General features: G+C 46.1%; 1 gene segment (V, D, J or C); it reads right to left on the reverse strand.

Moving 5' to 3' along the window:
- The window catches only part of LOC146336148 (immunoglobulin lambda-1 light chain-like), an 813,229-nt gene extending 795,892 nt beyond the window's left edge, over positions 1–17,337 (reverse strand). Inside the window, 2 exon segments of the V gene segment in view lie at positions 16,740–17,046; positions 17,250–17,337. Of these exon segments, the coding sequence occupies positions 16,740–17,046; positions 17,250–17,295 (353 nt within the window).
- Positions 17,338–17,958: the final 621 nt, after the last annotated feature.

Raw genomic sequence — 17,958 nt, forward strand, 5'->3', positions numbered from 1 at the left:
TCTACGTGGGGTTACCCTTGAAGATGGTTCGGAAACTGCAGCTGGTACAGAATGCGGCGGCTCGCCTGATTAAAGGCAGCCACCGGCGAGATCACATCACTCCAGTGCTGAAGGAGTTGCACTGGTTACCAGTTGTTTTCCGGGCCAAATTCAAGGTGTTGGTTTTGACCTTTAAAACCCTATATGGTTCCGGCCCAGCCTATCTTAAGGAGCACCTCCAGCAGCACCAGACAGGCCACTTAACAAGATCAGCCTCGGATGGCCTTCTCTCTGTCCCATCAGCCAGGACAGCTAGACTGGTGGGGACGAGGGAGAGGGCCTTTTCTGTGGTGGCCCCCACTCTGTGGAACTCCCTCCCTAGGGAACTCCGTCATGCCCCCTCTTTAATGAGCTTCCGTCGTGCATTAAAAACGTTGTTGTTCAGGCAGGCATTTGGGGTGGGTTAGGGTATTTTAGAAAATGTTTTTATTGTAGAATTTTATTGTTTTAAACTGTTTTTATTGTATGTTGTACATCGCCCAGAGTGGCTGGGTGACCAGCCAGATGGGTGATTAATAAATTTAATAATAAATAAATAAATAAAATCATGACGAGTAGCCACAGGCAGCCGTACTCTCCATGGGTTTATCATATCCCCCTTTTAAAGCCATCTCTCCATCTTATGGTAGCTATTTCCACAGTTTGGCTACGCACTGTGTGAAAACCTACTCCATTTTATGTGTCCCAAATCTCCCACCACTCAGCTTCATGTGGTGATTCCAGCCCGTACCATTACGAGAGGGAGAGACGGAGATAGGTCTGGCTATTTGATTTCTCCACAAGATGCATACATTTAAACAGCTTTTTGTAAACTACGTATAAAGCCCCAAACACAGAATTGGTCCAGAATGTTAGTGAGGCAGTCAAGCCATAACTCACCACAGCAAGGTGCAGTATTTTATTAAGATGTGTATAACGCTGATAGCAATTAACCACAACAACAGTGGAAGTGGAGAGTTATAACTAGAGAGAGATGAACCTGTCAATATCACTTTATCTCAATGTCTCGTTTTCCCCATCTTGAAATATGCTCCGTCCTATTTCCACATCAGCCAGTGACTTGTTAAACTCTGCATGAAAATGCACATGCAATTTAATGCACATTTTCCTCATAAGATGTACATTTTTTGTACGCATGTTTACCTAACTGCAAACAGTTGTACTTAAAGTAATGCCATTTTCTATGGTTCCCCACCTCCCCCAGTATGTGCATTTTCATTTATGTACACATTTTTGTTCGGAGAACTGCACTGCAATTTTTGAGAAACGCAAATGCCAAAGGAGCATTTTGGCTCACATCTTGGTTTGAGAAGTGTGAATTTAGTAACTTCTTATGAAAAAGCAAACCAAATGAAATTCTCTCCCATCCCTGGCTAAAACACCCCCAAAAGATAGTGTTTTGAAAAACAGTGATTCCACAACCCAATTCATGGTAGGCCAGAAGCCAAGCAATATTAATTGCATAGTTGGCATGGGCAATGTCTTTTGGACTGGGGGTAATTTCCCCCCTTTCCCGCATGCCTCTGCACCACCAAAATTGCCACCAGAATTCAGCAGTACAGAAAGAAAAGAGACCTTTCCCCTTTGAAAAAAGGAAAAAATATGGCCATGTTTAGCTTCTGCAATGCTGACAAATTTTGGCCGTGAAATTGCTGCTTTTGAGGGTGGGGGCTGTGCTGCATTGGCAGAAACTGCAAATTTGGCAGCAGTGGTGTTGGTGACAGTGCAAAAAAGGCCGGGAATGGCATGGGGCCCACATGCTCTGAAGTGCGAGCCCCTGTTGTCGATCAAAACAGCTCCAGATCATTTGAATGGCTAAATTGAAACATCATATTTTTATTGTATTTTATCTTATTTTATTTTTCTGATTTTCTAATCAATTTTAGGTAGCAAAAGAAAATTCCTAACTTGTGTTTTTTTTTAATTGATATTCATGAGGATGACAGAGTGTGTGCAACGCGGAAGTAGGGATGACGGATAATTCCGCCACGGATTCCAGTGAGGCCAGATTCTAAAGAATCCGCCCCCCCCAGAATCCGTGGCGGAACGGCCTTCTGCCCCTCTACCCCCCCAAGGAATCCCCCCGGGACGGTACTTACCTGGGGTGGATGCGGCGGCGGCTTCGGCGGCGGCAGCAGCAGAGGCTGGTCTCCTGGCCGGCTGCGGCCGGGCTGCTGCCACCACCATTGCCGTCCTGGCTTGCAGCCGTGATAGGGTACATAAGAATTTATGTAGCCTATCACGGCTGGGTTAAAAATAAAAAAAAACACCCAGCGTACGCAAATGGTGGCGGCTACAGTGGCCGCCATTTGCATTCCCTATTTTTTGCCAATTTATCTTACATAAATATTAACGTAAGATAAAACGACGAAAAAAAGGGGAACGCAAATAACGTAGTGGGTGCTATTTGCCTTATCTTATAAGTAAGATAAGTAATATCTTACTTATTTACGTAAGATAAAATGGCAAAAGAAAGGGGAATGCAAATAGCGTAGTGGGCGCTATTTGCCTTATCTTATCTTATAAGTAAGATAAGTAATATCTTATTTACGTAAGATAAAACGGCAAAAAAAGGGGGAACGCAAATAGCATAGTGGGCGCTATTTGCGTTCCCCTTTTTTCGCCGTTTTCTCTTATGTAAATATTTACGTAAGATAAATCGGCGAAAAATAGAGAACGCAAATAGCGGCCACCATAGCCGCCTCCATTTGCGTACGCTGGGTTGTTGTTGTTGTTGTTGTTTTTACCCAGCCGTGGTAGGCTACATAAATTCTTACATACCCTATCATGGCTGCAAGCCAGTACGGCAATGGCGGTGGCAGCAACCTGGCCGCGGCCGGCCAGGAGACCAGCCGCCACCGCCGAAGCTGCCACCAGAGCCGCCAAAGCCGCCAGAGCCGCTGCCGCCGCGCCACCGCCGGATCCGCCGGCCATCGAGAATTCCGGGGGGAGGACCGGATCACCTCCCCCCCCCGTCGAGGATTCCAGGGGGAGGGACAGAGCGCCTCCCTCCCCACCGTGAAAGATTCCACAAAAAGGTGAGTTTCATACATCCCTACATGGAAGGGCTGCTCTTGAGCTGACATAAACCATCCCTGAACCTTGCAGCTGTTTTTCTGGCGTCCTGAATTTATTACAAGTGTGTTCAGTGGCATAAGAATTTTTTTTAAAATCTGCATTGGCCAGACCAGGGCAAAGGTCTATCTAGTATCTGAATCCTGTTTCCCAAGGTGACTAGATCAATATTCTGTGGAACATTCTTAAGATGGCAAGGACAGAAACAGTTGCACCCTAAAGTCCAAGCGCTGCATCTGGAAATCAAAACATAGCATCTCTTCCCTTTTTAGCATTAACCAGAATGCACTTGAATCAGACAGGGATAAAGTTCTAATCCCCACTTCTCTGAACCATCTGGTGGCATTTTGCTCTCTAAATAGCCTTGTTGGTGGCTTGCTGTCTCCTTGTGGCATCCTGTGGTATGGATGTGTGCACTGATACATCTGAGACAATGGTCCAGCCTTAGAGAAGGAGGTGGGACTAAAGGGCCTTCCTGTCCATTTCAACTCTTGCCCTTCAAAAAAACCCGGTCATACATCGGATTAAGCTCTCTGCTTATTCTCAGTTCCATACCCTGGGGAGGAAGAGTGGAGGGTTTTGTCTTAGTTCCCCATCAGAACATACCACTGTGAAACATGTTATTGTTCCCCTCCCAGGCAAGACAGTAATAAACAGCCTCGTCTTCAGGCTGGATGTTAGTGATTGTTAAATAGGCATCACTCCCCGAGAGAGTACCAGTGAACCGATCCGGGATCCCTTCTCCCCTGGTGCTGCTAGCATAGAACACAAAGCGAGGAGCCTGTCCAGGTTTCTGTTCATACCATTGCCTTTCACTCCAGCTACCATCGGCACTTCCAGAGCAGGAGAGTTGAACCGTTTGTCCAGGGGACACTGACATCAAAGGAGGCTGAGCTACAGTCGGCTGTGTGGTGACACCTGTACAAACAACATGATAGGTTTCCTGTGCTATTTCTTTATGATCACAAAGACACCATAATTCTGATGACATACAAAAACACAAGGCGAATACCATTGGTCACAGCCACTGGGCCTTTGTAAATTGAGTTTGTCACACCCTTACCTGCACAGTAGTTTAGAAGAGCAAAGAAAAACAAGATCCAGGCCATCGAGAGCTCCCTATAGATCTTTGATTATCTCATGGGATAATCACTGCCTGTTTCCATCTCTCATTTTTCCTTAAACCCCCATGGCAAAAGGATGCCCCCTTCATGCAAATCAGTATGAGGTCCTAGACTCTATTAAAACATCATGTCTCCACTGAGACTGTGCAATGGTCTAACCAAGCTGATGACCAAACACCATATTTGCACGAAGGAGATATTGAAACCACCACATTTGACACCAAAATGCATCACCTCAGCAGGGAAAAAATGAGCTGATTATCCTTCGAAACATGGGGCAACTGTCCTTTTTGCTGCAGCTATGCTGCTAAACTTCAGCAGCTAAGGAGCACTGTGGTGTAAATTCCAACTCTCACTTTCTGGGACCATCTCAAGGTCTTTTGCCCTGTTATAACCTTGTTGGTGGCTTCCTTTCTCTTGGTGGCATCCTGTGGTCTGGATGGTGTGGGCTGATTTGTCAGAGGGAATGGTCCTGCCGTGTAGAAGGAGGACAGAATAGAAGGTCTTTCTGTCCCTGCCAGCTCTTGTGCTTCAAAAAGCCTCAGTCATAGGTAAAATAAGCTCTGTACTAATTCTCAGTTGCCCTCCACCCTTGGGAGGAAGGGTGAAGGCATTTCATCTTCATTTCCCATCAGAATATACCATTGTGAGACATGTTACTGCTGTAAACGAAGACAGAACAATAACAATCACCCTCGTCTTTAGCCTGGACATTAGTGATGGTTAGGTAGCCAGTGTTCCCAGACACAGAACCAGTGAACCAATCTGGGTTCCCATCTTCCCAGTTGCTAGAGCCAGCAATCAGAAAGCACAGAACCTGGCCAGGCTTCTGTGATACCACTGCATAAGGTTCCATTTGCCACACCACTGCTTTGAGAGCAGGAGAGTTTAGACGTTTGGCCCAGGGACACAGACACTGAAGTACACTGAGTCAATGATGGCTGTGAAGTTGTCTGTGCTCTGAGAAGTTACGGAGACACCATAAACCTAATGATATATAAACACACAATATGAATGGCTTTTCTAGCAGCCACTGGGCTTTCATATAATAAATTCTTCACGTCCTTCAGTAATTGAAAAGGGGAAGGAAGAGCCGAAACCAAGCCATAGTGAGCTTTCTATAAGGGTTTGACTTTCTGATGGAAATGAATAATTGTTTTTCTCCCTCCCTCTTTTCATCATGGCAGAAGAATGCTGCCTTCATGCAAATTGGTCTGCGATCATTGTGTCTACCAAAGCAGCACACCTCAGCTGAGAATGCACAATATTCCAGGCAAGCCAATGGCAACACAACAAATTGGCATGAAGGAGATGTTGAAACTCTTGGGAATGGTGCTTGCTTTGGCTGTCATGGCAAGAAGGCGGTGGCCATGTGACCCAGTATTCAGGATGGGTGAACAAGCAAGGTTTGGAGTTCCTGGGATTCTCTGAATATTGGATGAGAGATGCCCAACATTCCACAAACAGAGGTGGAACAGATTTGACAACATCCATCCATCCCCAAGTGAGCTAGATGGACCATTGGTCTAACTGGGTATAAGGTAGGGATGTCAGAGAATTTCGCCACGAATCTTGGGGAGACCGAATGCCAGTGCATTCGGCACCCCGAAATCGGTGGCGAAACGGTCTGCCACCCCCCCGCCACCCCCCGGGATGGGACTTACCTTGGGCGAATCCTCCTGGTGGCGGTGGCGGCAGCAGTGGGTCCGGCAGCTCTGGCGGCAGTGCGGCGGCGGTGCGGCAGCGGCGGCAGCAGTGGCTGCAGCAGCCGGTCTTCTGACCAGCTGCCGCCACCGCCATTTCCAGTAAAAAAAAAAAAAAAACGTGATAGGCTACGTAAAGATTTACGTAGCCTATCATGGCTAGATTTTTAAAAAATACCGTGATAGGCTACGTAAATGTTTACGTAGCCTATCACGGCTGAGTAAAAAACAAAAACAAAAAATGTGCATACGCAAATACGCATTTGCATTCCTTATTTTGGCACGTCTAGTCTACGTAAACATTTACGTAGACTACGGTGAAAATAAGGGGAACGCAAATAGCGTAGACAGCAGGGATGGTATAATACTTAGCCTTAAAGCCACATATGTCCCCTTAGCCGTTTGTCTGCCCTCACTGTCTCCCCAACATTTCCCCCATGTGCTTTATGATGATATTATCTTTGGCTCTTGGGGCAGGTCTGAGTCATGCTGCTTGGGATAATGCTAAGGAATGTTTAGCTCCATATCAGTGTACATGATTTCCAGGGCTGTGCACTGCTTTGGCCCGAGGCCTGAACCCCGAGTCGAGGCGGGCCGCTTCGGGCCACTTTGTGCCCCTTCCGAGGCAAAGCAGAGGGGGCATGAAGCAGCCTGGAGCGGGTTGGGGGCTCACCGTAGTGCTCAGTGAGCTTCTGAGCTTCAGCCCCCAGCCCAGCCCCCCCGGCTCGCGCCTCCCCATGCTTCCAGGTCCTTACCTGAGCTGCCTTCTCTGCTGCCACACCATCGCCGCCTTCTCCTTGCTGCCACCACACGGCCACCTTCTTTTCCATCTCTGCCGCTGCCCACCGCCACTGCTGTCTTCACCACTATCTCCTGAGGCCTGGACGCACAGCGACTGGTCTTCTTGCAGGGAGTCACCATTTTTAAAATGGTGACTCCTTGCAAGAAGAGTCACTGTGCATCCAGGCCTCAAGAGCTGGCAGCGGTGGCAAAGGCAAAGATGGCGGCAGTGACAAATGAAGCGGGAGCTTTCACTAACCATGAAAGTGTTCCCAACTCTATTTTTCTATTTTGCGATATATGTACACGTATTTGTATGCATATATCAATAAATATATAAGACATGTATATTGTATATAAGAAAATAGAACTGCTGAGAATTTATACATAGCCCTGCTATTCCTCCCCACCCAATCACTTTCCTTGCTAATTATCTCCCTCCCCCATCGCCAGCCTTCCTCTTTCTCTCTGTTCTTAGCCCATAATCTTGCTCTTTCTCTCCCACTCACCCCTTTATCATGATGTTCCTCTTGACTCCCAGACTCTAGCCTCACTATTTCTCTCCACAACTTCCTCTGACTAGCCAGGCCCCCATGGCAGCCAGTATGTGAATAGGCACATTCTCCTTGGGATCCATTTTGCGGCAGTGCCCACAGCAGTTTCTTAAATCCCCAAATGTGCCCACTGGTCCAAAAAGGTTGGGGACTCCTGCTCTGGTCAGTCCAGAGCCCCAGGCTATGTTCTTGAGCTGTCAAAGATGCTTATTGGAACTTGATCTCTGCTCACAGGTGAAGAGGAAGGCCCAGAGGGAGCACTCATGTATGGCAACCATTCTCCTATATCCCTGCAGTGGGATATAACCTGCAGTGAGTGCAGGTGGGTGTCTGTGGCCATAACATTTTGCCAGATGTGGTCCAACATCTCCCCGTAAAGGTGAAAGCCAGCATAGCAGGCCTCACAAACTATGCACAGTGTTTTTGAACAAAATGCTGAGAGCACCATCCAGTCACAGTGAAGAATGTTTAATTCCTCTTTTTTTCCAATTTGTTAGTTTTTAAAGGAATGTCCTCTACGTGATCTGGGATAGCGAACAAAGAAGGCCAGCTGAAACAACCTTGATTTTCTTGTCTGTACAGTTGAGATAACCCTTATGCCCCACTCAGATTGGGAGTTCTATGTTCCCTGGGACCGCAGACTCTGGCCTCATCCATCAGCCAGAGAACCAAGGGCCACTGGGAGGTTACAGCCCTTGCCTTCCAGGAAAAACTTCATGGCAACTGGGACATGGAGCAAAACATCACACTTGCCATTTTTTTTGCATTGTGCATAATTGTATAGTGCTGGAACGAATACACAGCCATCATGATTAGAAGCCATTGACAGCCTTACCTTCCGTGGGTTTGTCTTCTCCCCCTTTGAAAGCCATCACCACATTTTGTGGTCATGAATTCCACAGTTTAGCTATGTGCTGTGTGAAGACACACTCCCTTTTATGTGTCCTGCATTTCCCACCATGCAGCTTCATGGGATGATGGAAATTTTTAACAATATGAGAGGGAGAGGGGGAGGGGGAGGGGAGGGAGGTCTACTTATCTGCTTTCTCCACACCATGATACATTTATACATTTCAGCTTTATACCCCTCAATTTTCACTTCCTCACTATTTTAACAGTATGAGAGAGAGAGAGAGAGAGAGAGAGAGAGAGAGAGAGGTCTGCTTATCTGCTTTCTCCACACCATGCATACATTTATACATTTCAGTTTTATACCCCTCAATCTTCTGTTCCTCACCATTTTTTTCTAAGCTAAAAAGTGCCAAACATAGAATCAGTCCAGAATGTAAATCAGGCAGTCATGCAATAACTTACCGCAGGAAGTTTTCCAAGGGTGCAATCCTATGGAGATAGGCAGCTGCCCCTGAACTCGGAGGCAACCGCCTATCCAAAGCAGGGCAGGAGAAGCACGGAGGGGATTGTTCCCTCCGCACTTCTCCTGCCCTGAATTTGCGGCTGGACAGCAGATTTCGGCTGTCTAGCCATGGGAAGGCAGCTGCTGGATGAGACATAGGGTGTGTCGTACTGGCATTTCCACCCTCCCCGCCCTGGAACGCCCCCCAGAATGCCCTGTTTTGGCTGCTCCGTGTTCGTCTTCTGAGCGTGGGGCCGTTCTGCACTGCCTACGAAGCAGCGCAGAAGGGGGGGAAGGTCAGTTCCCAGAAACCCACATATCCTACGGCTGTCTAGCTGCTGACTAGTGGCCATAGGATTGCTCCCTACGTTTTTTAAGATTTGAATAACACTGAGAGCTATTAACATTCTTTTAATGAAAGAAGTGGGTTATAACTAGAGATGCATGAACCTGCCAATTCGTATTCCTTTCATTTTCTCATTTTCCCTATCTTGAAATCTGTTCCGTTCCGTTTCAACATCGGCCAGTGACTTTTTGAAGTTCACGTGAGCATTCATAAAAGGGGCCGCGGTGGCTTAGTGGTTAAGACACTGAACTGCAGACTGGAAGGTAGCCTCTTCCATTATTATTTTGGGTCTGGCTGAAAATCCCCCTCCCCGCCACCGCCTGAAAAAAATCTCCATGGGGAAATGCATTTCTCCATGGGGAAAAATGGGGGGAAAAAAAGAAGAGATCCTGGCCTTCTTCTCTGTGACAACCTTTCAAGTACTTGAAGAGTGCTATCATATCTCCCCTCAGTCTTCTCTTCTCAAGGCTAAACATGCCCAGTTCTTTCAGTCTCTCTTCATAGGGCTTTGTTTCCAGTCCTCTGATCATCTTTGTTGAGCCCTAAGCCCTAAGCGTTCTAATTTTTCCTCATAGAATTGACCTAGAATGTAAATGTAAAAGTGGAAATTGTGCCATGAGTGATCATATCACATTACACTGGGAACAATTAACAATAACAAAAATGACCATTAGGCCATTTACAGCTGTAGGTTTGTGTAAATGGATGTCTTTACAGCTGCCATTTATGCAAAATGGTGATTTACAGAAAAGGCCGAGCCATGGGAGGATGCCACACACCATGGGCCAGGTGCCTGTGGACTGCCCAGTGGCTTGCCACACATTTTGAACAGGCAAGCAGGGATCCAGTGAATGGCACCTGGTGCATGCAGAGGAGAGTTCACCCATCCCTAAATTCAGCCTTGCACTTATATGCTCATGCGAATTAGTGCAAGACTGCAAGTAGAATGAAATTCTGGTAAAATGAATCCAATTCCATCAATGAGCAGATGATAGAATGAAAGATGCATAACAATTCATGAAACACGGACAGAACAGGTTGAACAAAATCCATGCATCGCTATGGGAAACCACAATAGTGCTTGATTTCTGAACTTATAAATGCTGGGGCTCTGTTTGGCTGAAATCTATTCAGGGTCTCTGAACTAGGAGCTTAAGCCCCAGGGGTTGAGGGGCTGACAGTAGCATGGAAATGGCACTCTGTGTATGTTCCATGTGTTCCAAGGCTCATTCCCAAGAGACTTCAGGGCTATGATTTGATGCCTCAGGCACAACGTGAACCACAGAACTCTACAAATCTATTTGTCAGGTCCAATACCACCATGCAGCAACCCCAGGCAGCTACAATGGCCCCTGTGACCTAGCAGGGCACACTGCATTGATGCCAGCTTGCCTTTGGTTTTGTCAGGGATGAGTCCAAGTGCCTTAAGATGTCTGACAGCTCCGATTCTGAATCAGAGTTGGAGCAGCTAGATCAGGGGCCAGGGGAAGGACCCTCCCCGGTGAACCAAGGCACTGGGAGAGACTCCTTCCAAGGCCTTGGCAAACAGATGGCCCAGGCTGAGTCACTGCCCCCTCCCTCCACCGTAAGTACTCAAGTTTCTGAGAAGGAAGAGGAAGAGGGGAGTGACTTGAGAGATGCTAGAGCACATTGCAAAGCAAAGCAGGAAAAGTTAGAGTCAGGGCTCAGACTCTCTGCCAGGATAGCCACTCTTGGAAGCCAAGATAAGAGGGAGCCGTCCTAAGGGAGGGGCATCACTGTGAAGCAAGTCTGGCCATGAAGTTCATGCCCAAGCTGTCGGCAACTTCACTACCCTCTGGTTTGTCTCCTCTAATTAGGAATCGCAGATTACTTAATTAGGGGCCTGAGGCAGTCTGAGAGTTTCCTGGAATCTGCATTTGTAAAGGGGCTAGTTTCTAGCAAAATAAAGTAATTTATTTATTTATTATTTATTTATTACATTTATATCCCACCTTCTTTCCTCCTAAGGAACCCAAGGTGGCATACACAACTCTCCTCCTCTCCATTTTATCCTCACAACAACAACCCTGTGAGGTGGGTTGGGCTGAGAGTCTGTGACTGGCCCAAAGTCACCCAGTGAGCTTCCATAGCCGAGTGTGGACTAGAACCCGGATCTACCGACTCCCAGCCCAACGCTCTAGCCACTGCACCACATTGGCTGTCATTATTGGCTCTCATTATTAGCCCGAAGCTTTGTCTCCTTGTGGTGTGTATTGCGACGGGGGAAGGACGATCCATTTCTGACAGGTTTCTCTTGTGGGTATTTCACTTCAGCCAATGCAGTATTTTTATGGCAGCTGTGTCACTTTGTTTCTCCCCAGAATTCACTAGATGTTGTTCAGTCCAATTCAGTGTGTGTGTGGGGGGGGGGGAATGGCAGCCCCCATGGGGTGTCATACAAACTCTGACCTCTGCACAGGTGCTTTTGTTTAATGAACAGGTGGGGCAGGGACATAAATATTTCAGTAATAAAAAGTAGTAAATGAAGTGGGAAGTGATATGTGGAATAAGGAGGATCGGTTATCGTTAATATACAGAGGTGTTCCTATGCAAATAGATCGTGGTTAATGGTGTGGATGAAAGGCAAATAAAGAGCTAGAGAGGGACTTGGCCATCAAGACCCCATATCTTGTCAGCTGAATCCCTGATCCACCCATCTTGGTGCCTCATCAATCCCCACACCTCTTACAGCTACTAACCATTGCTGTCCTCCCATTTGCTCTCTTCCGCAGTTGCTTGGGTTCATGAAAAGCTGTCTTTACTGGGCAAGAGTTTCTCTCTTCAACAGACACAGACTCGACACACACACAAGGCAAACCACGGAGTGCCGCAAGGAGCAGAGCAACATGACCCTGCAGAACAAAGGAGCTCCAGATGACTTCCAAATCATGTGAAATACTAGTTCCCCTCTACTCAGCACTGGTTAGGCCTCATCTGGAGTGCTGTGTCCAGTTCTGGGCACCACACTTTTAAAAGGATGCAGACAAACTGGAGAAGGTTCAGAGGAGGGCAACCAAGATGATCAGGGGACTGGAAACAAAGCCCTATGAAGAGAGACTGAAAGAACTGGGCATGTTTAGCCTTGAGAAGAGAAGACTGAGGGGAGATATGATAGCGCTCTTCAAGTCCTTGAAAGGTGGTCACAGAGAGGAAGGCCAGGATCTCTTCTCGATCATCCCAGAGTGCAGGACACGGAATAATGGGCTCAAGTTGCAGGAAGCCAGATTCCGGCTGAATGTCAGGAAAAAATCCTGACTGTTAGAGCAATATGACAATGGAACCCATGACCTAGGGAGGTGGTGGGCTCTCCCACACTGGAGGCATTCAAGATGAAGCTGGACAGCCATCTATAAGGGATGCTCTGACCTGGATTCCTGCATTGAGCAGGGGGTTGGACTCGATGGTCTTATAGGCCCCTTCCAACCCTGCTGTCAAGGGCTCCTTGGAGGGCTCTCTCAGTCTAATCCAGTAGCTAAGTCCAGACACAGACAAAGGGATTCCTTTCAAAGCTTTATTCTTCTTTTACAACTTAACCACTATACCATTTGCAACTAGATCTGAGCAGCACAGTACCTATGCCCTAAGTTGGAACAGTTGGTCCCCGTTTGAAAAGGAATTACTGGCAGACCCCTGAACTTAAGGACTAGGGAGAGTCCCTCCCCTTTTCCCTTGGATCCTTGGGGCGCAGCCGTTGTTTGCGCGTCAACCGGGCACTGCGCCTCCTTTCCGCGCCCTCCATCTGGCGCCGCTGTCTGCGTCTGCGTCGCACATCCACCAAGTTTGCTATCTGTGCTCGGTCACTCCCTGGACTGCTAACTAAACTAGGAATGCTGGTGGGAGGAATCTCCGTCAGCTGTTGGTCCTGGGAAAGAGGAGCATGCTCCTCTCCCAGGAGCGACTGCTCTTCCTCAGAATCAAAACCACTCTGGGATTCTGTGGGCTCAGTGTCCACCCTGACACCTACTATTCTATGATTCTGTGATTCTATGACTTGGACAAGTGCAACTTTGAACCTCATATTTTACTAATACACACCACTTTAAGGAAACAATAAGACATTCCTAGCTGGGTTTTGCATTTTCCATGAGAAGGCCAGAGTGTCTGCAATGTGGAATGGCTGATCTTGAGTTGACTTAAGCCATTTCAGACCCTTCCAATTGTTTTTCTGGTTTTCTGACATTCTTACACTGATTTTCAGTGGCAAAGGATGCATGTAAGAGAAGAGAACTGTGCACAAATGGCCTCCCAAAATTATCCACCCAGTTTTTGGACAGAGAAATTTGGTGGACAATTTCACCAAATTTCTCCAAGGGGAGAAGAAATTCTCCAACAGTTTCTCACAGGTACAGCTCATCATTGGTGGGGGTTGTAGCACAGCTGTTTTTCTTTTCTTTTTTTTCCCCCTACAGGCTTTGGTTTTGTGCTTTTGTGCTGCCACTCTGTTGCTAGACTGGCACTCAGTTTACATCCTCCACAGTATCCCATACCTAGCATCGTTCCAGGGAATGGGAGGATGGGTGGGGGAGGGGCTATCATGAAACAGATGTTGAGGAAAATTTGGAGAAAATTCTGCAAAGTGGTCTTTTATTTCCTTGGGGATAACAAAAGTAAAATTTAAGAACTATTCCGAGAAAATTAGCTGCTGAGAAATGTTGACTCTGCTCTAGTCAAAGAAACCTTGTTTCTTTTCTTTCTTTCTTTCTTTCTTTCTTTTTCTTTCTTTTTATTATAAAAAACAAACAAAACACAACAACATCATAAACACACAATACACATACACTAAAATATCTCTTAAGATTGTAAGATATCTACCTTTGGCTCCCCTTACACAACAAATGCTTATTATTATTCTCTAGTTCTTATCTTAGTTTTTTCTTAGTTGTATGTCATACATTGGGGGTTGGACTCGATGGCCTTGTAGGCCCCTTCCAACCCTACTATTCTATGATTGAGTTCACAGACATCATCTCATTTCTCTCCTAATTTTAACAACAACAACAACAAAAAGAGAACGATCTCAAAGTTCAAAATCCACATACAAATATATCATTTTTCTCTATTTCTTGTACAAATTCTCTAAAAGGTTTCCAATCTAACATAAATTTAGTTGTTGATCCTTCTTGAATTATAATAGTAAGTTTTGCCATCTCTGCCAGCTCCATCATTTTCATGATCCACTCGCTCACAGTTAGTATCGTTTCATTCTTCCACTTTTGTGCATACAATAACCTTGCAGCCGTTGTCATGTAGAGAAAGAGGGTTCCCCCCTTCTCTTTTATGTGTTTATCTATTAGTCCCAATAAAAAAGTTTCTGGCTTTAATTCTATAGTAGTCTTTAATATTCTTTGAGCTAAAGACTGTATTCATTTCCAAAATGTTTTAGCTTTTTTACGAGTCCACCATAAATGATAAAACGTTCCCGTGTTTCTTCGGGGTTCAGCTCCTTTGCCCGGTTGTTCCAAATGTCAAATGTCAGAGGAATGATTGTGAATATACTTGTCATTCATGCCGATGCTTATAATAACACTGCTTCCCTGAAAGCCCTGCAGCAGGTGTGTGTGTGGGGGGGATAGGGGGTGGGTAGGGTTGCATCCAACTCCAGGGAAATGGTGGAGATACTGCTGTGCCAAAATCTGTCCTCCAATACCCACATCAAAGAGGTTGCAGATTTTCTGCCACATTTTTAGGGTGTTTTATAATTTATTTTGAATGTCTTTTGGCATTGTTTTTGAGCTTACTGCCAGGTGCACGAGGCTGCTGGGTATGTTTAGTATTTCTATTACATATTTCTCTATTCCTCCGCAGCCTCCCAGGCTGCCTGAGCATCCTGATCTGAAAAAGGGATTGCATTATGATGTCTTATCCTGGGCTTTAAGTAAAGTGTGGGAAGTCGCTTTACTTAAAACATAGAATGTGAAGGTTTGAGTCCTACAGAGGCAAAGGGGGGGGGAGTCAGGCTTGCAAGCCTGGTTTTTTTTTGTGGGGGGGTAACCCTGAGAGGAGTAGTTTCATTTCCCCTGTTAGGATTCATTTCTTCAGGCTGGGAGCAGTACTTTTGGTTTTGGGGGAAGAGGGTATAAAAAGAGAGCAAGAAAGTCAGTAAGAGCAGAGTTGGGGAGACCAGAGCCTGAAGAGGAAGCAGGAAGAAGCAGCCTGAAGAAGTCTAAGTGCAGCTAGGGTAGAGGTACTTGCATTTTTTGCAACTCTTATTTTCTCTTACTGCCTTTTGTATCACTCATCTCTATTGTAGAAATACCTTTAGTTGTGATTTGCTTGCTTTAATTTACCGGTAAATTATAATGGTTAAACCCTGTGTCTAGAGTGTCAATCACCCCATGTCTACAGCCTAAACCCCACGTCATTGGGAAAGGGAAGGTAAAAGAAGGAAGGTGGGACTCTTAAGGATACAAGAGATCCTTAAGGAAATGCTCAGGAGACCCAGGTCAATGGTGGAACCATCAGGGACATGCCTTCCAATGATCTCATTGACAAGGCAGGTTGGTAAAGAAGAAGGAGCTCTCTCAGGTATCCTTGTCCCAAATTGTTTAGGGCTTTGTACACTAGTGCATCTGCTATCCTCTGCTTTATGATTGATTTGGCTACATGATAACCCTTTGATGAAAGAAATTCATATGGGAAACCAATCTGGGTCACATACTCTTTCATTGTACCTGACCATGACCCGGCCAAATAATTCATCTCTTTGAAAGCAGACTGAAGCAGTGGTGCGGTTAGCTGGAAAATCAACCTTAAAATCACATTAAAATTACACATTGAAACATTATATTCTACAATATCCTAACCCACCCCAAATGCCTACCTGAACAACCAGGCTTTCAATGCATGGTGGAAGCTCATTAGAGATGGGGCATGGCAAAGCTCTCTAGGGAGGGAGTTCCACAAAGTGGGGGCCACCACAGAGAAGGCCCTCTCCCTCGTCCTCACCAGCCTAGCTATCCTGGCTGATGGGACAGAGAGAAGGCCATCAGAGGCTGATCTTGTTGAGTGACCCGTCCGGTGTTGCTGGAGGTGCTCCTTGAGATAGGCTGGGCTGGAACTGTACAGGGTTTCCATAACCTTTGTTTTCTTATAGTTCACAGTCAATGGTTCTTGCTGGCAAGACTTGGAAAGAGCCACCAGCAACTGTCTCATCCCTATCGAGTTGTGAGACAGGACGACAGCACCATGCGCACGTAATAATACAGAAACCGGATGGTGCCCCAGAGAAGGCGGAAAGAACTGTGAACCAGACAGGGCATTTACCATATCGTTCAGATATATATTAAATAACATTGGGGCCTGTCTTACCCCCTAATTTTATTATTACATATTCTCCTTACTTTATAAACATTACAGCTGATGCAAGGTATAATGTACATATTTCATGAAATTGTATGCACTAAAATAATGTATAGGAGTGCAGCACAATCCCATACGTGTGTACTTGGAGCAAGATCCATCATGTCAGACCAATTAACTGCTATTGGAAGCTTACATGCAGACCTTCTTGTGTTATTTCTCCTGAGCCTCTCAGCTTAAAAATCCCTCGCCCTGCATTTTGTAGCTTTCGGAGCAACACACATAGGAATGCATGGTCCATGCCACCATCACATTGAGACAGTCTCTAGGAGGAACTACAAGCCCTGCTCTTGGGTAAACCAGCTGCGACTCATGCCAAGTGAAGCCCATCATCTGTGGGGAGGTTTTCGTCTCAGTTCCCCATGAGGTTGTATCATCGTGTGCTGCCCGCTGCTGTCATAAGATAAACAGTAATAATCGGCCTCATCTTCTGCTTGAACCGCAGAGATGGTTAAGGTGGCAGTGTTGGCAGAGCTGTCAATGGCACCGGAGAAGCGCTCTGGGATTCCCGTCTCTCTTGTATCATCTGCATATATGAGCAGTTTTGGAGCGCTGCTGGGTTTCTGTTGGTACCAGGAGCTGTAGTGATCCTCTACACTGCCACTGCTTCCCGTACAAGTGATCCTGATAGTTTTTCTGATCGAAGCCGAGACAGAGGGCGGCTGAGTCATTGTAAACTGTGCATCACAACCTGGAACCAAGATCAACAGCAAATGTTAGGTGGAATTGGAAGACCATAATGAGGAAATCATTCATGATGCCACTAAACGGGAGTAAGATGGTGTGGGGGTCTCATTAGGCATTTTCATAATGAGGAAATAATTAGTGATGCCACTAAACAGGGGTAAGATGGTGTGGGGGTCTCATGACGCATTTTCATAAAAAACACCCTACCTATACAGGCAGCCAGAAATAGGAAGAGCATCAAGAGCTTCGCCATGGTAAGAGATGCACAGTTTCGTGGGACAAAGAGGCTCTGGTTGGAAAGCCTGGGTCATTTTCTTTTAAATACCCCCAAACTCGAGAAGTGTTCCTGTATGCAAATATCTCCAAGTCCATTGGCTGCTACAGAAAAGTATTTCTGCCTCTGAGCCACTAGGGGCATGCCACCTAACTCTACTCAGGAGTGTGAGCAGAGGCAGAGCAGAGCAGAGCGATAAGATCTGTGCGTGCATTCTGGTCACAAGGCATTGACCAAAATCCACCAGCCAAAGCTTCTACTGTTATAGACCTTCCATTTGTGCAACTAGAAATCCCATATTGTTTACAGGGCCAACCCTACCATGAAGCAAGATACAGCAGCCTGGCAGAATCTAGAAGGGTAGATGAAGGCAGGAACTGATGTGGTCCAGTGAGATTTTAAAACTGTTGGCCCTAGTGTGTGTGTACGGCAGGACATTTAATTCTCCACTTTGGGGTGGCACTTGGGAAGCAGGGTAGGTTGTATTTCTTTAACAGACTGCTTACCATAGTGCATGTATATCTGTCTGTCTGTCTGTCTATCATCTATCTATCTGAGTACTTTACAAAAAAGATTAAAATACATCATAATAAAAACATTAAAACCAAGTACTCAGAAGACCTTAACAAATGAACAAACTGG

The sequence above is a fragment of the Heloderma suspectum genome, chromosome 13, assembly GCF_057233095.1.
Source record: "Heloderma suspectum isolate Gila_16-S chromosome 13, 16-S_ref, whole genome shotgun sequence".
NCBI classification, from domain to species: Eukaryota; Metazoa; Chordata; class Lepidosauria; order Squamata; family Helodermatidae; genus Heloderma; species Heloderma suspectum.